This window comes from Arachis stenosperma, chromosome 9 (genome assembly GCF_014773155.1).
Source record: "Arachis stenosperma cultivar V10309 chromosome 9, arast.V10309.gnm1.PFL2, whole genome shotgun sequence".
Taxonomy (NCBI): Eukaryota; Viridiplantae; Streptophyta; class Magnoliopsida; order Fabales; family Fabaceae; genus Arachis; species Arachis stenosperma.
The window spans coordinates 36643391-36668517 of NC_080385.1; the positions used below are offsets into that span (position 1 = coordinate 36643391).

General features: G+C 36.7%; 3 protein-coding genes and 1 pseudogene across 3 annotated transcripts; 2 read left to right on the forward strand and 2 right to left on the reverse strand.

Moving 5' to 3' along the window:
• The first annotated feature begins 1717 nt into the window (after positions 1–1717).
• On the forward strand, positions 1718–9754 carry LOC130949391 (uncharacterized). The gene is made up of 2 exons (XM_057878127.1): positions 1718–2540; positions 9285–9754. Exons 1-2 carry the CDS (start codon positions 1718–1720, stop codon positions 9752–9754), a joined length of 1293 nt encoding a protein of 430 aa, XP_057734110.1.
• Positions 9755–10357: 603 nt separating this feature from the next.
• On the forward strand, positions 10358–12844 carry LOC130949393 (boron transporter 1-like; annotated as a pseudogene).
• Positions 12845–14540: 1696 nt separating this feature from the next.
• On the reverse strand, positions 14541–16803 carry LOC130948070 (uncharacterized). The gene is made up of 5 exons (XM_057876774.1): positions 16390–16803; positions 16166–16241; positions 16009–16053; positions 15171–15268; positions 14541–14970 (listed from the first exon to the last, which is right to left on the reverse strand). The coding sequence occupies exons 2-5, from the start codon at positions 16217–16219 to the stop codon at positions 14883–14885; spliced, it is 285 nt and encodes a 94-aa protein (XP_057732757.1). The 5' UTR covers positions 16220–16241; positions 16390–16803; the 3' UTR covers positions 14541–14882.
• A 2178-nt stretch (positions 16804–18981) lies between these two features.
• On the reverse strand, positions 18982–20238 carry LOC130948077 (small ribosomal subunit protein S13, mitochondrial-like). The gene is made up of 3 exons (XM_057876782.1): positions 19920–20238; positions 19555–19788; positions 18982–19459 (listed from the first exon to the last, which is right to left on the reverse strand). The coding sequence occupies exons 1-3, from the start codon at positions 19974–19976 to the stop codon at positions 19307–19309; spliced, it is 444 nt and encodes a 147-aa protein (XP_057732765.1). The 5' UTR covers positions 19977–20238; the 3' UTR covers positions 18982–19306.
• Between the last annotated feature and the right edge of the window lie 4889 nt (positions 20239–25127).

Below are 25127 nucleotides of genomic sequence, written 5' to 3' on the forward strand. Positions count from 1 at the left end.
AGCGGTGTTCCTTTTGGAAAAATTGTTGGATGTAAGATATATTTTAACAGTTCATTATTATTACATGTTATACGTACAAATTGTCATATTTGTTCTAACTTTATTTTTTTCTAATTGTTTCAGATGTATGCACTGTTGAATTTCAGAAGAGGGGTTTACCCCATGCACACATATTGTTATTCATTCATCCTCTAGACAAGCCAAAGTCTCCATCAGATATTGATAAGTTTATTTCTGCTGAGATACCTGATAAGCGTCGTAGACCAAAGTTGTATGCTGCTGTTGAGAGATTCATGGTACATGGTCCTTGCGGTCGACATAACAAAAAGAGTCCGTGCATGGTAGAGGGCCACTGTTCAAAATTTTTTCCTAAGCCATTTAGGTCACGTACTGTTATTGATGAAGCCGGGTTCCCCAAGTATAAGAGACCAGACAATGGTCGAACGTTAACAAAGAGGAATGTTATCATTGATAATTCATTCATTGTACCATACAATCCTTATTGTTGCTGAGGTATGGCTATCATATAAATGTGGAGCATACATGCCAAACTTCTGCTATCAAGTATCTATTTAAATATGTGCACAAGGGTAATGATCGTGTAACTGCTTCTTTTTATCAATCTGCCGAGGACTCAATGTCTGGACGTGTAGTGGATGAAATAAAAAAAACTATTATGACTGTCGTTATATATCCTCATGCGAGGCGGCTTGGAGATTATTTGGTTATGACATTCAAATTAAAGAACCTGCTGTTATTAGGTTGCCTTTTCACCTCCCTGAAGATCATCCTGTAATTTTCAGAGATCATGATAATATTCAAGCTGTTCTGAATCGTGTAGAAGGCAAGTTGACCAAATTATTGGCATGGTTCCTTGCTAATAATGTGTATCCCTTTGTCAAGTCCTTGACCTATAGTGAGTTCCCAAACAAGTTTGTATGGAAAGATGATGTTTCCATCTGGGTCCCACGAAAACAGGGTTTTTCTATTGGCCGGTTAACTCATGTCCCTAGGGGGAATGGTGAAGATGATTATTTGAGAGTTTTACTTAACATACAAAAAGGATGCAGAAGTTTCATTGATATTAGGACCGTTGAAGGTGTTATTTATGACACATTCAAGGAAGCATGTTATGCATTAGGTCTTCTTCAAGATGGCAAGGAGTTTATTGATGCTATTTTGGAAGCAAGTTCATGGGCATTTGGTTCGTATGTTTGTGATCTCTTTGTTGTTCTTCTTATATCTAATGACATATCTCGCCCTGAAGTAGTTTGGAAATCATGCTATCAGTAATTATCCGAAGACATACTATACTTGTAGAGAAGGATTCACCATTCTGATGGTTCGTGTTTTTTTTATACTATTATTTATCACTATCTCATATAATTATGCAGTTGTGTTAACTTTTCTTGGTTTTCTTCTTCGGTGATTACCATTTTGTTATAAATTTTATAGATTTAGTATTAGCTGATGATCAAATTTTGAACTTAACATTGATGAAACTTGAGGAAGGATTACAAGCTAATGGTAGATCTTTGAAAGAATTTTCTATATTGCCTTATCCCGATATGCAAGCAATTGATGGTATTGAGGATCGGTTGATAATGGATGAGTTGAATTTGATAGAATTTTACTCCGTCAAGAGTTGAATGATGCTTTGCAATCTATGAATAATGAACAGAGCTATGCATATCATATAATACTTGATGCTGTGAACATGGATTGTGGCAGATTTTACTTTGTTTATGGGTATGGTGGTACTGGCAAGACATTCCTTTGGCGTACGCTTTCTGCTTCATTAAGGTGTGAGGGAAAGATTGTTCTAAATGTTGCATCAAGTGGTATTGCTTCACTATTTCTCCCCAATGGACGCACTGCTCATTCAAAATTTAAGATACCTCTAAACATTAATGAGGATTCAGTTTGCAACCTTAAACAAGGTTCATCTCTTGCTAAGTTGGTTTCCAGAGCCAGTTTGATTACATGGGACGAAGCTCCAATGTTGAACAAACACTGTTATGAGGCATTGGACAAGTCACTGAAGGATATCCTAAGATATGAACGATCTTACAAGCCGAACATGGCTTTTGCTGGTAAGGTTGTTGTACTAGGTGGTGACTTTCGACAGATTCTTCCAATCATACCGATGGGATCACGTCAAGATATTGTTCAAGCTTCCATTAATTCATCTTACCTCTGGGATCACTGCTCAGTCTTGAATTTAACAAGGAATATGTGTTTAGCATCTTCTGATATTTCCGAATACAATAGTGAAGTTAACAAATTTGCCAAGTGGCTTATCCAGATTGGTGATGGATTCGCCGATGATTCTACAGATGGTGAGTCAGAAGTTTTGATTCCAGATGACATGCTCATAAATGATACTGAAGTTGGTTTTGGAGAGTTGGTACATTTTGTCTATCCAAATATTGTTTCTAACTTGAGCCACACTAATTACTTCAAGGAACGTTCGATTCTTGCTCCCACATTAGAAGTTGTGAATGAGGTGAACAACAGTATTATGAGTCGACTACTGATGCGTGAGCATCTTGTCTATCTTTTCCTAGTGAATTTTCATCTAATTTGTTGAGTTTAATTAAGAATTAAATACATTTTAGCCACTATGGATGCTATTTTGAGTTTTGTGCAATTTTATTTATTTTAGGTAGCATTCGAAGGGATTTGATGAAGTTTCTGTAGAGAAAAAGAAGAAGGCAAAGAGATGACCAGCGAAGACCGACGTGGACGCATGGCTCACGCGACCGCACGGAATGGAGAAATCGCAATGACGCGATCGCGTGCCTGACGCGAACGCGTGGACTAGAATATGCACAAATGACGCGAACGCGTGGACAACGCGGATGCGTCACATGCACGATCTGCAAAAATAGAAATGACGCTGGAGGCAAATTCTGGGCTGTTTTAACCCACTTTCCAGCCCAGAAAACACAGATTAAAAGCTGCAGAATGGACAAATCAAGTGGTCCACACCCATCAACTGAAAATCTGTTAATTAATTCGAATTTAAATTCAAATCTTATCTTTTAGGAAAAGATATTATTTTTATAATTAGATTTTAAATTAATTAGGATTAGTTATAAAAAGGGGAGATTTCTCTTCTATTAGGGATATGATATGACATTAGAAGGATTCCATTAGGGAATTCTATACAAATTTACATTCTATATTCCATGAGCAACTAATCCTCCACTGTTAAGGTTAGGAGCTCTGTCTATTTGTATGGATTGATTTTATTACTTTTTCTATTTTAATTTATGTTTTGGATTTATATTTAAGAATTGTTTTCGTTCTTTATCTTATGAATTTGGGTGGAACGGAAGTATGACCCTCTTTCTATTTGAGTTCTTGTATAACTTGGAAAATCTCTATACTTGAACAACAGCTTGAAAACATATTCTCCTCAATTCTAATTATCTGGATTTAACGGGATACGTGACATATAATCCTTTTATTCTTTGGTTAATTAGAGTTTTTGTGGCATGCAAACTGGAATTTGATCATGTACCCTTTAATTGGAATTAATTGACCAAGGAATTGACAGTTAATGAATTTTAGAGGAGACTAGGAAGGTCTAAGGAATTAGGGTCTAGTCACATATAGTTTGCCATAAATTAAATCCTACATAATTAAAATAGTTAGTAAGAAAAGTTAATCCAGAAAAATAGATAACTCTGCAGCCTTAACTGTTTTCCCATATTTTATTTTTAACTTAATTACTTGCGTACCTGCCTTATGATATTTTCAACTTAAACCTTTTGAACATCTCAAAACCAATTTCTGCTTGCCTAACTAAGCTTATCACTCAATAACTATTGCTTAATCCATCAATCCTCGTGGAATCGACCCTTACTCACGTAAGGTATTACTTGATACGACCCGGTGCACTTGCCGGTTAGTAGTGTGGGTTGTAAAATACTGCACCAAGTTTTTGGCGCCGTTGCCGGGGATTGATAGTGATTAACAACTATTAGTTGTTTGATTGTTTAGATTAGGCGTTTTAATTTTAATTAAAAAAAATTGTTTTATTATTTTTCAAAAAAAATTCCTTTCTTCCGTTTTTTTTCTCTTTCGTTTCCTGTTTCTTTTTTTATTTCACTCCCTTTTAATTTTTTTTCCTTTCTTTAAAAAAAATTGTTTTTTCTTCTTGTTTCACGTTAGCAATCCCCCTCCCCTGTTTCGTTTTCTTTAAATTTTTTCTATTTTTTCTTTTATTATTTAAAAATAATAATAAAAAAATTAATTTCGAAAAAATAATAATAATTTTTTTAGCACCAATATTTTTCTTAATTTTTGAAATTAAGTTTGGTGTCCCCGTAGTAATTTCTCTCTCTCTCTCTCTCTCTCTCTCTCTCTCTCTATATATATATATATATATTTCTGTTTTGTCTTCTTTGCTTTCCTGTTTACTACATGGTGCGTTTAATCCTTTTTGGTGTTTTGTGCTAAGAAAAAATAATGGAAAGAGATCACATGGGTTACTACCTACATCCAAGTAGTGATTCATACTATGGTGGATGGAGGAACTATCAAAATTTTGGTTGGCAAAGCCAAAACTAAAGAAACTTCAGTGCTCCATGTTCCAACTATCAAGAACCATCATCTTTCTACCCATGTCAAGAGCCACCATCAAATATTGAGACTTCTCAGAAGAAGAGTGTTATGGAAGTAGAAACTCTTAATGCTATTCTTACCCAGAACAAGCTTATGACTCAGCAATTAAGTCTACTTACTCAACAGATGATTGGCATGCAAGTCCCAAATATCAACACCCAACACCCAAATTTTGAGTGGGGAGAGCAACCTCAGAGGCCACAAAATTTTAATCATAGTTCTCAGGGTGTTTTTCAACAGAATAATTCTAATAACCACCAGTTTCAGTCTTCTCAGTCCCAACAGAATAATGATTTGGAAGCAATCTTGAAAAGTTGTATGCAGGAAACCAGAGCCTTAATAAGAAACTTGGAAGTGCAAATGAGCCAAATGAGCAAGCAATTAGAAGAAGAGGAAGATGCACAACCTCCAATGCCCTTGGTAAATAATGAAGAAGAGATTGCATTAGAAGAAAGCTACCAAGAGGAAGAGGTTGAAATTGAGGAAGCTTGCAAAGAGGTAGAAGAATTCAAAGAAGAACACAAGGGAGTGGAGCTTGCAAGACCTCTTCCAAAGCCATCACCATCCAATACAACATTTAAGTGGGTAAAATTTTTATCCTTAATCCTTACCTTCCCACTTGAATATGGGCTACTGGAAACGGATGGTCAACTTAGAGCTCTTTGTGGCATTAAGAGTAAGAGGAAGATGGTTAAAGGTAAGAGTTATCAAGCAAGGTTTAATATAGTTGCATACTCCAAATCAAAGTGCAAGGATTGGTGTAGAACTCACTTGACTGGGTCTAGAAGGTTGTTTGGATGTCTCTGTGAGGATTCAGATTGCTTGCCACCAGGTGGAAATAATGGTGATCCACAAGAAGACGGATGTAAAAGCAAGATTTGGGACCCTGGAATTCATTCCCACAATCAACTCTCTTGGGGCCTTGTCACTTACTTCAATTCGCTCAAAGGCGTTATACGCCTGGTTTGGGATCCCGGTAGCCATTGGAATTACAAACATTGGTGGGGATTCCTAGATCAGTACAAGCACAAGCCACCATGACAAGGAGCTCACCACATGTCCAACTTAAGGACTTTAACTAAAAGTGCTTGGTGGGAGACAACCCACCGTGGTATAATCGTTTCTTTTCATTCTTAATTGTTTTTCGTAGTAGTAGTTTTCGCATTTATTTTATTTTTATTGAGTTCTTACTAATTTTCTGATCATGTAGCTATTTTATCTCAGGAACCGAACACCTCAAGCTAAAAAAAATAAAATTAAATTAAAAAAAATTTGCCACGCGATGCGATTGCATCAGCGACGCGTCCGCGTTGCAAGGAGAGGTGAGAAAATAAAAACGAACAGAGAGTCACGCTGGAGCGTGGCTGGAGGCGTGCTAGTGGCACAAATCACCCCACGCGACCGCATCGTCGACGCGTCCGCGTCATGTGGGAATATTAGCCTCCTACGCGACCGCGTGACCCACGCGACCGCGTGACCCACGCGGCCGCGTGCCCTGATTTTCGACGTAAAAAGGGTGCACAACCAAATATTGTGCTGGAGTGATGCTGGCTTGGTGCTAGACGCATAATCCCTATCACGCGAACGCGTCGCCGACGCGTCCGCGTCATTCCCTTCTGAAGCCACTCACACGATCGCATGCCCCACGCGATCGCGTCACCCCAAATTTGGCAAATATTTAAATTTGAACAGAGAGTTGTGCAGGCGCGAGGCTGCACTCGCGCCCGAAGCATAACATGGGTCACGCGACCGCGTGACCGACGCGACCGCGTCAACTAACTAAAACGCAATCACGCGAACGCGTGCTGCACGCGTTCGCGTCGCTCGCGCCACACTAAGTTCTCCGCCCAGTTTTCTTTCTCTCTCTCTCCCAATCCTATTTCTCTCTTATTCTTTTATCCTTTTTTTCTTCTTTCCTCATAATATTTATCTCTTTCTATTTTCAGTTCTTATTTGCTTGAGGACAAGCAAACCTTTAAGTTTGGTGTTGTTGGACACTGCGCTTATTGGTTTTCTGGCACCAAAAGGGAGGCGAATCATCTTCACGGAGGAGCACAACCTGAAGAATAAAGCGACCGCTAGGATAACTAAGGTGGTTGAGTTCCTTTCATATTTTTATTCCTCTCTTCTTTTTCTATGTTATGTTCCGATTTTCTGCTATTTTGTTTTGTTTGTTGCATGATCTTTTATTAGTTAGAATCATAGGATTAGTTTTCTTTTTGCTTTAATGCTGAAAAGATGTTTCATGTACCACTCACTGAACTTGAATCTAAAAAGAAAAGAAAAAGAAGTGATGTATTGCATGAGAAATTGAGTTTAATTTTAAGAATAGTCTTATTTACTTAAATGTGGTGGTATTTTCATGATTTTTGAATACATGATATGAACATTGTATATTTGAATTTGAATCAAGGGATGTTGATGTATAAGGAACAGGAATTTAGAGAATTATTATGCCTTCTCTGAAATAAATAAAAATTTAATCCTTGAAGTAAAAGAAACAGTGAAAAAATACAAATAAAATAAAATAAAAGCAATGTCCAAGGCTCTGAGCATCAATTACTAGGGAGGTCGGACATGATTAAAAGTTTAAAGAGTTGTTTCCCTAGTCATATGCTTGTGGTGTGACTGTGTCAAGTAATCCTTGAGACAGAACACTTAGAGTCGAGACCAAGTGCGTTTAACAGAGTATGCCAAAGGCTTTGAGCACCACTGTCTGGGAGTAATTGAAAGAAAAATCAGAACTCAAAGAGTTCTCCAGTTAAGTGCTTGTGGTGTTTCTGTGTCAAGTAAAGCTTGAGACAAAACATTTAAAGTCACGGCTAGGCTCAAGGTGCAAAGCACCAAAGAAAAATAAATTAAAGTAAATGTTGCTGTATTCAAGGATTAAACTGAAATGTAAAGATCAGAGAATTCATAATATCATCCGGATTCTAATTCTGAATGACAATAACATTCTTGATCCAAAGAAGAGTGAGATGCCAAACCTATTAAGGATTACAGTTATAAACCCCACTATAAAAAGAGACATGAGCTTAATCGAACTCTCATTCTCATGCAAATTCACATCATAAGCTTATATTAGTTTTGGTTGCTTGAGGACAAGCAACAGTTTAAGTTTGGTGTTGTGATGCGTGAGCATCTTGTCTATCTTTTCCTAGTGAATTTGCATCTAATTTGTTGAGTTTTAATTAAGAATTAAATATATTTTAGCCACTATGGATGCTATTTTGAGTTTTGTGCAATTTTATTTATTTTAGGTAGCATTCGGAGGGATTTGATGAAGTTTCTGCAGAGAAAAAGAAGAAGGCAAAGAGATGACCAGCGAAGACCGACGCGGACGCATGGCTCACGCGACCGCGTGGAATTGAGAAATCGCAATGACGCGATCGCGTGCCTGACGCGAATGCGTGGACTGGAATATGCACAAATGACGCGAACGCGTGGACGACGCGGACGCGTCACATGCACGATCTGCAAAAATACAAATGATGCTGGAGACAAATTCTGGGCTGTTTTAACCCACTTTCCAGCCCAGAAAACGCAGATTAAAAGCTGCAGAATGGACAAATCAAGTGGTCCCCACCCATCAACTGAAAATCTGTTAATTAATTCGAATTTAAATTCAAATCTTATCTTTTAGAAAAAGATATTATTTTTATAATTAGATTTTAAATTAATTAGGATTAGTTATAAAAAGGGAGACTTCTCTTCTATTAGGGATATGATATGACATTAGAAGGATTCCATTAGGGAATTCTATACAAATTTACATTCTACATTCCATGAGCAACTAATCCTCCACTGTTAAGGTTAGGAGCTCTGTGTATTTGTATGGATTGATTTTATTACTTTTTCTATTTTAATTTATGTTTTGAATTTATATTTAAGAATTGTTTTCGTTCTTTATCTTATGAATTTGGGTGGAACGGAAGTATGACCCTCTTTCTATTTGAGTTCTTGTATAACTTGGAAAAGCTCTATACTTGAACAACAGCTTGAAAACATATTCTCCTAAATTCTAATTATCTGGATTTAACGGGATACGTGACATATAATCCTTTTATTCTTTGGGTAATCAGAGTTTTTGTGGCATGCAAACTGGAATTTGATCACCCTTTAATTGGAATTAATTGACCAAGGAATTGGCAGTTAATGAATTTTAGAGGAGACTAGGAAGGTCTAAGGAATTAGGGAATAGTCACATATAGATTGTCATAAATTAAATCCTACATAATTAAAATAGTTAGTAAGAAAAGTTAATCCGGAAAAATAGATAACTCTGAAGCCTTAACTGTTTCCCATATTTTATTTTTAACTTAATTACTTGCGTACCTGCCTTATGATATTTTCAACTTAAACCTTTTAAACATCTCAAAACCAATTTCTGCTTGCCTAACTAAGCTTATCACTCAATAACTGTTGCTTAATCCATCAATCCTCGTGGGATCGACCCTTACTCACGTAAGGTATTACTTGATACGACCCGGTGCACTTGCCGATTAGTAGTGTGGGTTGTAAAATACCGCACCAACTACCTGGAGAACAGAAAGATTATCTTAGTTCTGATTCTCTATGTGTTGAAGAAGGTAATATGGAGTCTGAGTTAGACACATTTTCACCTGATGTTTTGAATGCGATTAATTGTTCAGGATTACCTCCACACCAAATATGCTTGAAGGAAGGTGTACCAGTTATGTTGCTTCGGAACATTGATCAGTCTAATGGGTTGTGCAATGGCACGAGAATACAGGTTCGTCGTTTAGGTAATCATGTAATTGAGTGCATTATATTGACGGGGGACCAAACAGGTCGAGTTGTGCTCATTCCACGCATGGACATGATACCAAATAATGACACACTCCCTTTTAGGTTCAGAAGGAGGCAATTTTCTTTGATTGTTTCATTTGCAATGACTATAAATAAGGCGCAGGGACAGACTTTAGGTATTGTTGGGCTATTTTTATTGAAACCCGTTTTTACACATGGACAACTGTATGTTGCACTATCTCGAGTAAAATCAAAGAAATGCCTTGGAGTGCTGATTCAGAATAATGGTACCATGCCTAAGGGTAGTACAATAAATGTAGTATTCAGGGAAATTTTTAACAATATTTTTTGATGTCATTTCAAGTAGTTTTACATTTTTTATGTGATACTGTTGTGTTTCAAGCTATGTTAAATGTTTTTAAATTGATTTCATGTAATTCCTTCCATATGTTTGGTTTAAAATTATTTAGTTTTTGTATGTAACTTTTTCCGTGCGTAGCACGGGTCCTTTCACTAGTAATAATTAAATCAGTAATAATAAATTACTAATATTATTAAATTATTAATAAAATTAAATATTAATAACATCAATAAAAATAAAAATAAAGTGACAAATTAATGATAATATTATAAAATAATAATAATTAATAAATTTAACTGAATCATGTTATCTAAATCACAATACTATACTTTACTAATATTTGAAGTTTCCCCCTCAAACTCTTTGTCTCTGTCTCAAAGTTTCTCTCTTTTTCTTCTTTTCTGTTGCTGCGTTCATTTTCCTGTTGAAATGTTTGGTGTTCTACTTGTCCACTCATTGTTCAGTGTTAATCTCATTGCACTTGATGAGGTAACGCAGTTTTCATTTTGGTTATGTTGAATGACCCCATAATTTGTTCTTGTTAAACTGTTAAAGCATCAAAGGAAATTTAGCTTCTTTGGTTATTATTAAGCCATGGAAGAGACATTTGTTCCATTTCGTGGAATAAAGAATGATCTTCAAGGAAGATTCATGGGTTACAAGCAAGATTGGATTGGTGGTCTCAATGCTGGTTTCAGGTGCTTCTTTCTTGTAGTATAAAGACTCTCGCTTTTATTTTATTTTATTATACTTTGATATTTTTTCTGGGACAAAAATGGAATGTTAACTTGGTACTACATACATATTTTTTGCTTCAGCAATTCCAGATATTTCATTTGGAGAACAACTGGAAAGAGATACAGGTACATGAAAGTCCTAGTTACGTTTCTATTGGTTTTCTTACTGATCTCATATGTTTGTTGGATTTGATCCAAGTGTGGAGTCTTGTTTAATGATAGCTGAATGGATTAATTAAGAAAGATTAATGCAGTGGAGTGGATGGTATAGACTTCTTACTTTGTGATTCAAAAGTGTTTGTTTAACTCATTTTGTCATAAAATCACTTTCTTTAGCTAAAAGAAGTTTGTTTTCACATGTTTGGATGATTTTCTTTCTTCAAAAAATATTGAGCTAGGAAAAGAAAAATCTTTCAGCTTCTTTTGCACGAAAAAATAAGTTTTCGGCTTTTTCAATCATGTAGAAGATTTGAGCTGTAACTTTTCAGGTTCTCCTTAATCATTTATGCTCTTTGTTTTAACTTTTCCCGCAAACACTCTTAAGCTTATTTGCCTGGTGAATTCATTGTATGTGCAGGGTATGCTTGTGGACAGCAGTTTTCTTGTTCCTGTTGGCTATCTTGGGAGCTTGCTCCATCATCAATAGGTTTACGCGCATAGCCGGGGAACTGTTCGGCCTTCTTATCGCAATGCTCTTCATGCAAGAGGCTATTAGGGTAAGAGGCATAACTTTTCTGCTTTCTCAGTATCTCAAATAAAATTTTTGAGGTCTAATGATTATGTACTTGTTTAGTATAGTAATGGAAAATAACATGCTATGTGATACATATGTATTTGGATGGCAATTGATTCAAGATGCTGTCTAATTTGGCTTAATAGGGACTCATAAATGAGTTTAATGTACCTGAAAGAGCAAATCCAGCATCAGCTGAGTTTCAACCCTCATGGAGATCTGGAAATGGCATGTTTGCTTTGGTTCTGTCCTTTGGCCTACTGCTTACAGCATTGAGAAGCCGAAAAGCAAGGTCTTGGCCGTATGGTTCAGGTATCGATTTTCTTTTCTGTATATTCAATTTGTGGATTGTTGACAGAAAGTTGCAAGAAATAGTAAGCACTTCAATTAGGATATTCTTTAATCATGTTTCAATAGTTCTTATAAGATTTATTTTCCCTCTAATTGCAGGATGGTTAAGGAGCTTTATAGCAGATTATGGTGTCCCATATGAGGACTGGACTGTCATAAAGGCATGATTACTTGAAAATCCCAGTTTTTTTGCTGCTACAATATGTGGTTCAGTTAGCCACTAATGCATTTATCAAGTTATGCGAGATGCTTATGCATTAGACTGCCCCTTTTAGAGTTTTGCATTGACATCTAATTACGTGTTGTCTGTTTTAGATAGCATTTGGTGTCGAAATTAACTGCTTTTGTCTAATTAGATGTTAGCTTAAAAGAGTTTCTACACTTAACTCAGTTCATAGAAATTTACCTAACATGTCTATATAAATTTGCTCACAAAAAATCACCTACAGGATATGCTGGATGTGGCAATTATGTATATCATTGGAGCATTTATTCCTGCAACAATGATTGCTGTGCTTTATTATTTGATCATAGTGTGGCATCTCATCTTGCTCAGCAGAAAGAATTCAATCTAAGAAAGCCACTTTCTTTCCATTATGATTTACTTCTTTTGGGATTCATGGTACATTATCCTCCTTGCTCTTTTCATCTCTTACATGTATTTAAATTCATTCAGTTCTTTGCTATTTATCCTAAAGCTCTTCGCTTTCGCCTTGCAGTCAGATTCATTTAGATTCCATTTGAAGTTCTTTAATGTATGACAGGTTATATTATGTGGTCTAATTGGAATTCCCCAATCAAATGGTGTGATTCCACAATCTCCAATGCATACCAAAAGCTTAGCTACACTAAAGCACCAGGTAGATATGCAGCTTTCCAGTTTTCTTGTTTCGTAGAGCTTTAGCTTCACCATGATTAGGAGTAAAATGATAAAGCAAAATCAGAAGCAGAATATATAATGTTTTCTTGATATCGTTTCGTCATGTTTGTTACTTTGTCATGATAATCATTTTGGTGATTGTCAGATACTTATAGAAACCAGCTTGTCGCAACGGCTCAAAGTTGTATAACAAAGAAGTCAAGCTTGGGACAACTATATGAAAGCATGCAAGAAGCTTACCAGCAGATACAAAAGCCCTCTAGTTCACCAGGAACCTTCTCGAGTATGCAGAATTGTTGTCTTTTGTTAGTTACCCTTGCTGTCTCACGAATGGCATGAATAATCTTCAATTCTGGACATATTGAAGTTGATAAAAAGTTCTTGGCCATTGGATTCTTAAGTTCTGCCATGTGGTTTGAAAATTCCCTACCCTAAGATGGATTCAATAGATCTTCATTTTATTGTTTTGGCAGGGGTTAAAAGAGTTGAAAGAGTCGACGATTCTTGCATCGAAATGGCGAAAATTGCATAGCAATATGTGTGAAATGGCTTTGTTGTTGCTTTTGGCCAATCCGTGACATAACCTCATGTATTCAATGCTTGCTCGGATTCTGCAGGAGGGAGACTTGGGCAAGACAGCTTCCTTCACAGATGATGGAGAGATTCTAGATGGTCTAATTACTCGAAACCGGGGTGAGATAAGGTGCATTTGCAGCCCAAAGACAAGGAGCTCCACTCCACCAACTGGAGAGTTGGCAAATTTTCAGAGAAGTTCGAGCTTGCCAGATAAGAGAATTAAGAGGAAATCACAGCCCTCAAGGTGTTTGAATGCTACATAACACATTATTTAGTCCGGCTTGAAGCAAGGGACTCCGATCTGAGTAACGCTGGTTGAATGCTACATAACACATTCAATTGCAAGGATTGCCTGGAAAGGTGGCAAGATCCTTGTTCCCTGTAAACATCTCATTCTTGGCAAAGCCAATTGTTGTTTCAGATTATTTAGTTGGGATATTGTAAAAATCATTCTTTCTTGTCTTTCCCCTTTTTTTTATGGGTTTTTTCAATGGTAAGGCAAGAATGGTTAGTGTCTTTTTTTGTTAGTCCTTCAGTCTTGTTCTTTTACATTATGTTTGGTTTAAGAAAAAATAAGAGGAAAGAAAAAAAATAGATTCATTTTCCTTTGTTTGGATGCTAAAGAAAATAAAAAAGAAAAAAAATTTTGGTATGAATCTCACCAAAAAATTTTTTTCATCCATTATAAGCAAGAAAACAAAGAAAATATTATCTTTTGTGTATTTATAATATTACACACTATTCTATTATTATTAATAATTATCAATATAAATTTAGTTTTAATAGTTTTAATATATTATTATAATAGAGATTCACATTTAAACATTATATATGTATTAGATAAATAATTTAAATCAAATATATAAAATTATAATATTTTGCAATAATTATAAAATACAATAAAGTATAAACAAATAAAAATATTTATACTTTATTTTATTATAAAAGTATTAATATAATTTTATATCATTATGATTTTTCTTTCTTCTCACTTTTTTTTTATCCAAATAAAAGAAAATTTTCTTTCTATCCATTTTCTCTTCATCTAACTAACACACAAATAACTCTACATTTTCTTCTATTTTCTCAACTCTCATTTTCTTTCCTTTTATTTTCTTTCTTATATCCAAACAAAGCCTTAAAATAGTTACTTAGGCATGGGCTGACTGCTGAGACAACCTTCGTTATTTCACAAACTAATGCCACTCAAGTCCCAATAAGCCAATACCCGCACGCAAGGCTTTGGTCTAGTAGTCAATCATGTATGCCTTGTAATAAGTGCACCTCGGTTCAAGACTTGGCTAGGCTAAGTAGTAGATGGAATCCTTAAGTATTGTATGTGTGCGTGTGGTGTGAGTGAGTTTGTAATGCCTAGAATTGGAGGTTCTCCAATTTATTTGACCAAAAAAAATAAAATCCCAATACCCCATGCTTGGTTTCACATGAAAAAAAAAAAGTACGAATGCAACAAAACATTCTAAAATCTAAACCATAAGGACCAGTATCAATTAACCACCTAAACTATTAGAAATCCAGAAATAACAATGTCATACATTGGAACATAATGCCAAGATATCTTGAAGGAGACTTCACCTTGGGAATCTTTTAATGTATAATAGACAAGGTCATTTGACAGAACGTAAAATGTAATTTTAAGAAACTTTAGAACTCTTGACATGAATAGCACTAGTAAAAGAGGAAAAGCCACCATGCTATTTTCTACAATTTTATTTTTTTTTTCACGAGTATAACAATCTCTCCAGCCCTTTGGAAGGTTCGGCCAATGGATGATCCCCAAACCTTGCATTGATGAAGGGGTTGAATCATCAAGAACAGAGCCAACTAAACTGCTTTAGGACTCTTGCTAAATTTACGACCAGACAGTTGCTCTGACTCATATAGTATGTGGTTGATAAGTCCCCTTGCTGCACTGCAAAACCAAGGGAAATAATATATCATTTTGCGCCCAGAATCACTGGTGGTATGCATATCAGCAATAACTCCCACATTCATGTTCATGTTGATATCAACCGTGTATTATCTGCTGGAATTAAAGAAGAAAAAAGCGAGGAATCTAGAATACTTGCTCAACAGTCAACATGGATACACTATATTAAAGCACATCCTTACTTATCCTTTAACTGCTGAATCTTTTCAGGATCTGTCTCGTGCATGTTTTGCTTAAACTGTTGTCTCACCATATCAACAAGAAGCTGTGTGTTATGTTGCTGCAATTGCATGCAAATACACAATGTAATCAGTTTCATACATCTTATCTTTCTAACATGCATATTAGATATCTAGCACAAATCTGGAGGGAGTACACTACTAGCCGTGAAAGGACGTTAACCAGTATAAGCAAGAATACCATGATCATAGGTAATGTGAATGAAAAAAAGAAAAAGGGATGAAACATACATGTGTGATGCTCATTAAGCTTTCATCAGAATTAAAATTGTACACCTTTAAAAGTACAATCGCACTTCAAACTCAAATAAGCCAAATTTCTTCACATACTCCTATTATCCTATTTACTTAACGCATTAAGTATTAACAAGACGGATCAGTTATATGAATGTATTAAGTATAATACTCAACCAACTAATATGCAATCCACCGTTGATGTTATAATTTTCTTTTGCTCAACTACTCTCATCATGGGTAAATACTGTGTGATGTGAGTTCCCTTAATGAAAAAGGTTAAGCATCTCATATGTTTAGAAGCCACATAATATCTAGCACTATACTACTTTCTTCTTTGAATAACCACGAAGATTATATACTGAATCAACAGGCAGTCATCCTACATGTTGAATCTTTACATACAATAGTAGTGAGCATCAAATAAAATGTCTTTTGAAAACATAGATCGCAAACTTGAGACACTAATGTTAATCTTCCTCTGCAATAAAATTCACCATAGCTACACAAGAAACCCATCATTTCTAAAAGCGCGAAGATTAAGTACCCGATGGCCAATATACTTAGCTCTTCGTAGGCATTCACGGTAAAGCTGAACCAAAAAAAAAAAGATATTTTTATCAGCAAAGAAAAAGGTCTCAAATTTCAAACACAAGCACATAGATTCCACTAAAAAGGAAGCATCAGAAAGTTTAGTCTGTGACCCTAATGGCATTGTTGGCCAGCTCAGGAGGCAGTGCTGTTTGAAGAGACGGCATCTTCGGCGAAAACTACCCAACCCTGCGAAACGAAACCAAACAAGTTCAGTCCTTCAACGTCACATAGACAATTCATCGAACAGTTTCAAGGCAGAGAGCAAGCTTGATCTAACGAAGAAATTGAACGAGACCCAATGTGAGAACAAGGGATTGGGATCATTGGTACTTGCCTGATTCTAAATCTGATATCGATGGATGAAAAATTCGGAAACAAAATCAACTTGTGGCGGACGCAGGAGGAGGAGGAGGTTTGCGAGGTAGTTACGGCCAGTTGATGGGCAGTCTAGGGCGGAGCGGATGGAGGTGGAGATGAGATTGGCGACGGCGCTGTCGTCAAAGGAATAAAGATTTGGAATGCTAAGGTGAAGAAAAAAAAGGTTTTGAGAACCCGGTCATCAAACCGCTCTAACAGAGATTTGGAATGCTAAGGTTTTGAAAAATGATTTTCCCCAACAGAGATAGGTATTTCATTTTCCCTTCATGATATGGCTCCGTTAACTTTCTGTGGTGTCTTTAGCACCCACAATGAATCATTTCACTTTCTAACAGAATAAAGTTTGTCTGCTAGTATAGCTCATCTGGGGAGTGGATCCTCTCCAATGACAAAAAAAACACTCGATGTTGTCCAATATTTAATCTAATATTTCATTGTTTTCTCCCTCTTATTTAATTTTGGTCTTACTTAGAGAATTAAAGGTGAAAGATCATATTTTATTCTCTCCAATATTTTTTTCACTGGAGAGGATCCATTTCCAGCTCATTTGGAGATCTTTTCATGTCACATTCTTTGCTAGTTATTTATCCCTTCCTTGCTCCTAATTTATATATCTCTGGGAACTCAAATATTAGTGTCTTGTCTCATTTCTAATTATTTGAAATGAGAGGTACTATTTATCAGTCTGGATTTGGATTTAAATCTATGGCAAAGAAATAAAAAAAAAAGATGCACATTGTAGTTCTTTTTCGGTATATCATTTTTGTAGTGTAATGTTTGCACCAGAAAGACTAGTGATGTATATATTATACACTACAGAGAGCATACTGATTACCTATTGTATTCTAGTTATTTGTTTAGTTCAATGTTGGGTAATAATATTTATTATCATGTTATCACCCTATAGTTTTATTAAAATCAGGCACTTTGGAAATCTGTTTCTTACCTCACAGAATGGCAATCCATTTGAATGACATATGTTTTTAACTTGAAACTTGAGCAAGAAGTGTAATTATACTATTGTTGTACTAAGTGGAACTTTAACAACTCTATCCAGGATCTCATTTAAATTATTGCGCCATATTGTTTCATTTTCATAACTCGAACAAATCATATAATGTGGACGATGGGAACTGATTTTAAGTATCAATATGCACATACATGGTTCCGACAGCTTGACAAGTTTATTCATTATGTCAACAAGGTAACTTTCTAACAACTCAGGAGAATGAGATCCAGATACCTCCTTCTTTAACTACTCAGAATTCCTTTTCATGATTTTCCTTTTGTCCTATATGATTTTCTATTAGTAAATTGGTATTGGTCATTGAGTTAAGGATGTACCAAAAATTCGTATAATCACTAGTAACAAGCTAGCCCTACAATTTTTAAGATGATGAAGAATGTGTAAACTTTTTTCAGAACTCTTATTCTGTAAAATCAATTTTCCTGGTTAAAACTTGTAGCTAAAGACAATACAACTGAAAACTTGTAGCTAAAATCAATTTTTCAGAACTCTTATCCTTCATTTCTTGCTCATGTGACTATGTCTTTTTGGATTATATTGCTGCATCTACTTCATCCTAGAGGAAAATATATAACTGAAAAAAGTTGGTTTTTTAGGTCCAATATAGTGCTGTTACAAGTTTAAATTTTCTATTCATTCCTTTTTCTGCACTGGCTATATATAGAATTTTTATTTCTTATTTTTATTTATTTATTTTTATTTTGCATGTAGTCTATTCATGCAGGATTATTCAAATTTTTAGAGTCAAAGTTGCTTATCAGTTATCACCTAAATTAAGCCACTGTTTTATACCTGAACATGCCATGTGACTGTATGTTCATGTTCATTTGATGAAATAGACCCTTCTCAAACTTTTTCTTGAAATATTTCTTTCCTCAATGCAGGCCTTTTTCCAGAGATGGGAAACTTGTTAGTTCGGGTCAACCAGAATTCATGTAAATTCCATTTCTGATGCAAAATTTCATTAGTTGAGGAAGTGTAACCCTCATTGAAAACTGAAATATACACCTCTCGTCATTTGTACGGTTGTCTCATATCGGAATCCCCTATGGGGAGTGTCCGCATAAGCATTTCTGTTTTATCAAATGGTTTAAACTTTAAAGTACAAAATACGGTGAAAATTAAAAAGTGCATTCTTTTTCTTGGGTGATACATGGCTCTTCATGGCACTACTACTTCATGGTCACACTGATCCATACTATTACTCCATGTGATCGATCATATAACTGCACTTATTGACACTAGAGAAAATATTATACCCTGACCATACAGCTCAAGAATATATGGATCTCAATATAGTTCTTCAATATCTAGAACACCTAAAAACAAAATTAGCACCATCCGCTACCTCATTTGATAGTCTATTAGCCAAGGTTATGTTTAACCAACCTCAATTGGGGTGTATTCAGTAGCAATTTCAATTGCCATAACTTCGTTGAATTCTACAACACAAGATATAAGAACACAAAAAGTAAAAAAATAAAAAGGATTACTTTGGATTACCAGCATATAGGAAGAATATGAAAAAAAAGAATTGCACTCAATCAATGAACTGGAATATTCGGAACCACAGACACAAAAGAAGTTCTAAGTTGAACCTTCACAAATTGGTAGGAACTCAAATTCCACTTCAAGATGATTCATAGTTCTTCAGGCAAATAGGGAAATAGAGAAAAAACACCTATGCAATCAGCACAAATGATTGACAGTACCAACTTAAAGACAATAAACTATTACTAATCAACTGCCATGAAAACAAGAACTTATTCAATTAGCTTTCATAGCCGAGCTAAAAGACTAAAACACAACTCATCTGTTGATTGATCACAAGCAGCAATATTCATCTTCATCTTGTTCCCCTCCAAGTAGGCCTGCTCTTCCTGGTGCGGGCATTGGTATGAGTTCGCTGGCCTCGACAGGGTAAGCCATCGACATGCCTGATGCCTCTGTAGCACTGAATGCCCACTAACCTCCCCACATCTCTTTCAACACATTTTTTCTGTTGCCAAACAAAAAATGTTAACACTATCTGACTAACAAGAATTCATTTAAATAACTAACAAGTAATAACAAAGATCATTGATTATTGGGTACCAAATCATTCCCAATCAAGTACTTGGAAAGCAATTCGCGAAGGGAGTACAGCTCTCTCTTGCTAAGATCTCTAACGTATTTGTTTTCGACACCGAGCTCGCAGACAATGTGATGAGCCTTGGAACGCCCAATGCCATGGATATGCTGAAGAGCATACTGGAGGCGCTTCTGATCAGGGATTTCACCTCCAACACCACCTCCTATGTTTATATTTTGTGCACGCACGCCCCAAACCTGCACCAACACAAAAATGGCGAAATCGTATTTCAATTGAGAAATTTAGAAGTAGACTCACAAGAACCCTAAACCCTTGAAAAATCATAAGATGGTGAATGTGATTCCGTGGAAGAGCCTTGCGAACTTACGGAAAGGTTTTGACGAAGGCGGACAACAACATTCGTGGCATTGTGGAGACCCAACATGGTTTGGATTGGGATGGTCGCCAGTGAGGGTTTCCAACTCCACAGTTGGTTCTTTCCAATGGAAATTGACGAGACTGAAGGATGCGGTTACAAAGAAGGGTTCGGCGATGACAACGATGCGAGGCTGTGGGGGCTGCTGTGGGTGGCTAGGGTTTTTTTCTTTCCATTTCAAACTTTCTTCAGTTTCACATAGGAGGGGACGATGGAGAGGGAGAGGGAGAGGGAGACGGAGAGGGTTGCGGGTCTCGGTAGCACTTCGGTTTTTTTTTTTTTTAAATAGTAATAGTAATAGTAATATTAATTAATATTAATATTAGTAATTTAGTAATACAAATGCAAAGAAAACTCTAGTACCAGAGGGAGTACAGTACGTGAAATGGAGAGTGGGAAGAGCGTGGGAGAGTCTTCGAGGGTGGCACATAACGAAGCAATCGGCTATACTGGCGGAAGCAATAAAGGAGAGAGCGGAGGGGGCATGCATTCGAGGGTGGCACATAACGAGGCAGTCGGCTATGCTGGTGGAAGCAATAAAGGAGAGAGCGGAGGGGGGCATGTATCAGGTGAAAAGGAGGAGATTAAAGGAGACGGTAACAATACTCAAAGTCAGCGGATATCGTTCAGAGATAAAGTTGTTGGTGCCTCAGCAAGGAGAGATTTGGAGGTTGCTGATTCTCTTGATGGGAATAAGTTGGCTATAATAGTTGGTAAGCAAGGCGATTCGGAGATACCAATTGTGACGTTCACTGAAGAAGTAAAAGAGATATTGGCAGAGCCCTACAAAGATGCCATCGTGATCAAAGTTCTTGGAAACAATTTTAGCTGTACGACGATCACGCACAGGCTTAAAGGCGTCTGGAGAACCAAAGGAGGATATGAGGTACTAGATGTCGGTTTTGGCTATTCTTAGTCAAATTTGATCTCTTGGAGGATAGAGAGAAAGTTCTCCTTGGAGGACCATGGATGATTACTGGTAGTTATGTTGCGGTTAAACCTTGGAGTTCTTCATTCAGACCTTGTGAAAACACTTTTGGGTCTACCATGAATTAACTATTAACTATTATCAACATAGAGCCATGAAAATGATTGTGTTAGCTGTAGGCAAACCGATTCGCATCGACTTAGCCACCAAGTCTGCAGAGAGGGGAAAGTATGCAAGAGCATGTGTGCAAATTAACTTGGGACTTCCAGTTATAAAAAGAATTCAAGTTGATGGTCATATGTATGACATAGAATATGAGCACTTGAATTTAATTTGTGAAAAATGTAGCTGTTTTGGACATGTAACAAGAGAATGTGCGAAAGAGAACAACAATGGCTTTGGGAAAGAAAGCACGGTGAAGGAGAAAAATTTGCCGTTGTGGATAACAACGAGAAAATGGTGGAAGGTAGTCAAATTCCAGTAAAAAATCAAAATTCAACTTTTGAATTTGGAATTAATGCCAAATCAATTCCAATTATGGAGAAGCATGGTGCAGCAGGTCTTGTGCCTGATAATATTATTGTCGCCCAAGAAGTTCTTCACTTTCTTAAGCGGACAAAGTCTAGAAAAGGAGCTATGGCTTTTAAGATTGATTTAGAAAAAGCTTATGATAGAGTTGATTGGAATTTTCTTGAGCACACTCTTGAATCTTTTGGCTTTCCTTCTCAAATTATTCGGCTTGTAATGAATTGTGTTCAGGCCTCAAATCTTTCCATCCTTTGGAATGGAAATAGATTAGACAGCTTCCAACCTCGCAGAGGGCTCGGACAAGGAGATCCAATTTCTTCTTATTTATTTGTTTTGTGCATGGAGAGATTGGCGTGCTTCATTTCCAAACAAGTTGACGAGGGTATTTGGGATGGTGTGGCTGTTTCTAGAGGGGGACCTAGAGTTTCTTATTTGATGTTTGCAGATGATCTCCTCCTTTTTTGTAAAGCGAAGAAAAGTCAAGTTCAGAATATTGTGCACAACTTGGAGTTGTTCTGTAAAGCTTCAGGTATGAAGGTTAACATTGAAAAATCTAAAGCTATTTGGTCTAGAAATATCTCTAATAGAAGAAAGGAAATGTTGTCTGGAGTTTCTCATATTCCCTTTACTAGTGACCTAGGCAAATACTTGGGGGTGAACCTTAATCATCCTTGAGCTGTTAGATCTATTTTTTCGGACTCTTTAGAGAAGATCAAGAATAGGCTGGCTAGTTGGAAAGGTCGGCTCTTTAACAGAGCAGGCAGGCTATGCTTAATTAAATATGTTGCTTCTTCTCTTCCTATTTATCAGATGCAAGTGACTCTTTTTCCTACTTCGATTTGTCAAAAGATTGATTATGTACTTAGATAATTCTTGTGGAAGGGAAAGGTGGGGGAGCGTTGCTTAAATTTGGTCAAGTGGAGCAAAGTTGTCACTCCAAGAAAATATGGAGGCTTGGGAATTAGAGATACCCAATGTGTAAATTTTGCTTTACTCGGAAAGCTTGTTTGGCAATTACTGCATCATAAAGATAAGCTTTGGGTAAGAATTATGTTGGCAAAATATTTATCTGGGAGTTCTTGCTTTTCACCCAATTTTTCTAATAATATTTCAAGCACTTGGCGGGCGATTTATAAGACAATAGAAAAGCTTCGTGATGGTTTTGATTGGTGTACAGGCAGGATGTCTCAATCCTTTTGGTATCATGCTTGGCGACCATGTGGAACGCTAGCTCCTTTGGTTCCTTTTGTGCACATTTCTCATTCTTACTTGAAGTTAGAAGATGTCTGGCACCATGGGCATTGGCGGTGGGATATTCTTTGCACAATTATTCTGGAAGAAGTTAAACTTGATTTGATACTCTTTGATCCTATCAAGCAGGCAGGAGATAAAACAGGTTGGTTTTAGACAAACTCAAATACTCTCACTTACTCGACTAAAAGCGGGTATGAATGGCTATTGAAGAAGAAATTTGGCTGGAATGATAATGAAAATTGGCTTTGGCTTTGGCGCTTGAGAATACCGGAGAAGATAAAGTGTCTGCTCTGGCTTTGCCTCAACAACGGAGTTTCCACAGCTAGTTACCGCTTTCAAAGAGGTCTTGCTACTTCTGATTTTTGTCAGAGATATTATCTTGCTCAAGAGGATATTAATCACTGCTTTAGGACTTGCCAAAAAGCTCGTCAGATTTGGATTAACTTAAATTTGGGAATGACCGTTGAGGACTCTAGTTTGAATTTTATGTCTTGGATTTGTTCTAACCTCAACAAAAATGAGTTTCTCTTTGCAGCGGCCTTTTGGTGGATTTGGAGGGATAGGAACAATGACATCTTCCATCAAGAGGATCCATGGAGTAAAGAGAAAATTGTTCACTTGGTTAAACATGCTGTTCGAGATTTCTCTAATGTTGTTACCAACCAAAAACATATTATTCCTTCTTCTTTGAAATATAACTGGGAACCACCTCCAATGAATGTTTGTAAAGTGAACTGCGATGCAAGCATTTTTGAAAATGAGCAATTAGCTGGCTTTGGATGTATTATTAGAGACAGCATGGGAATTTGGATAAAAGGTTGTTCTGCCAGTATACCTCTTTCTAGTATTCTCTGTTGTGAGCTTCATGCTATTTGGAGAGGGCTTGTTATGGCTTGGGATTGCGAGTGCAAAGAGGTCATCTGTGAAACTGATAATCTTGATGCGTTTCTTCTTGTTTCGCGAGGCACAACCAGCATGATTAGGAATGACTCTGATCTGCTTGACAAAATCAAAGAGATACTCCAGCACAATTGGACAGCTACTTTAGTTCTCATCCAGCGCACAGCAAACAGAGCAGCTGATTTAATGGCTAAGACTGCTGCTTTAAACAAGCAGGTGTATCTAGAGTGGTTACTGCCCCCTAATAATTTAGACATTATTATTAGAGAGGAGTGCTACTCTTTCTCTTAGATCTTTTTTCTTTGTATTATGTTCAGTCACCAAAATATGCATACAAATACAAATGGGAAAATTTATTTAGAATTCTGCACACAATGAGGTATCTATACAGTAGTTATAACGGGTTGTTTATTTGGTCCAATATAAATTAAAAAAACAAATTAACCGTTATTTATCCCCCTAATTCCAATTTTTTCTCATTAACCCTTTTGCTCTCACGGTTATCCTCCCCCTCAACCCCTTCCGTTCGCTTCGCAGAACTCGCACGTTGGCTTGCAGTGTGCGCTAAAACCTGCATCCACGCCTGGCAGACCCGCATTGCCCACCCTTTTTCGCGAGCATCCTCCTTTATTGGCCGCAACTCCTTCGCATCGTCGCTACTGCACATCCCACCGTGACTGCAGCCCAGTCTCCGCATGCCTACCCCTCGCGAGAAGGAACTGCTTTGCACCAAATGCGATTGGACATCCGACCGTGACCTGGTTAAATCATTGTGGCAGATGCGAACTATAGTACCGAACTTCCTCATGCCCAAAAACCAACCATCCACGCATACAATAATTGTGAATATCCAGTTATATGTAGACAAGAACATCCGACATTTGTGCGTTAAGATAATCATGTAATTAATAAGTGGTATCATATGCACAGAATGACCATCCATTTTGTTTAAAAAAATTAACTATCCAGATACATACTGAAATGAACATTTGGTTGTTGGTTGGAGTCGCTGCGATGGTGCGGTGCAGCGAGAACAACTCACACGGTCAGAAGGTAATCGTGGAGGAGGTGACCTTTGCGCACGGCGGGCTTACGGCGGTGAGAAAAGTGCTGGTTGGAGTCGTTGCCAATCTGCCATGGTGCGGTGCAGTGAGAACAACGCTCACGACCGGAAGATAATAGTGGAGGGTGACCTCTGCGCTCGGCGGGAAGAACCGAGGAGAAAGGGAGAGGGAGGAGAAGACCGTATAGAGAGAGGGTTGGTGTAACTTATTGCAATCCTAATTTGTTTCAAATTTAAAATTAGAAACTATTTAAAATTAATTAATTGACTATGATTTGATTTTAATTACAATTTAACTCTCATTGTATATATTGTATAATACATACATTGACTCCTTATACTTTCTCATTTAATAATACAAATGTAAATGTATACAAATACAAATGGGGAGTTCTAGAACTTATACATTGAGTTTGGAAATTTATTTTTTAGGTGTCGTAATTATAAATTTTTAAAATTTTATTTATAAATTATAAAATGATTAAGT

What these genes read in the sequence shown, in the direction of transcription:
- LOC130948070 (XM_057876774.1), bottom strand. Translation starts at nt 16,219, where the DNA reads ATGCCGTCTCTTCAAACAGCACTGCCTCCTGAGCTGGCCAACAATGCC. An exon ending in CTAAGTATATTGGCCATCGG is followed by an intron (nt 15,269 to 16,008) that starts GTACTTAATCTT and finishes ATGCAATTGCAG; the next exon opens with CAACATAACACACAGCTTCT. An exon ending in ATTCAGCAGTTAAAGGATAA is followed by an intron (nt 14,971 to 15,170) that starts GTAAGGATGTGC and finishes TTGGTTTTGCAG; the next exon opens with TGCAGCAAGGGGACTTATCA.
- LOC130949391 (XM_057878127.1), top strand. Translation starts at nt 1,718, where the DNA reads ATGGATTGTGGCAGATTTTACTTTGTTTATGGGTATGGTGGTACTGGC. An exon ending in TATGAGTCGACTACTGATGC is followed by an intron (nt 2,541 to 9,284) that starts GTGAGCATCTTG and finishes TTAATTGTTCAG; the next exon opens with GATTACCTCCACACCAAATA.
- LOC130948077 (XM_057876782.1), bottom strand. Translation starts at nt 19,976, where the DNA reads ATGTTGGGTCTCCACAATGCCACGAATGTTGTTGTCCGCCTTCGTCAA. An exon ending in GCCTTCGTCAAAACCTTTCC is followed by an intron (nt 19,789 to 19,919) that starts GTAAGTTCGCAA and finishes GTGTTGGTGCAG; the next exon opens with GTTTGGGGCGTGCGTGCACA. An exon ending in ACTTGATTGGGAATGATTTG is followed by an intron (nt 19,460 to 19,554) that starts GTACCCAATAAT and finishes GTTTGGCAACAG; the next exon opens with AAAAAATGTGTTGAAAGAGA.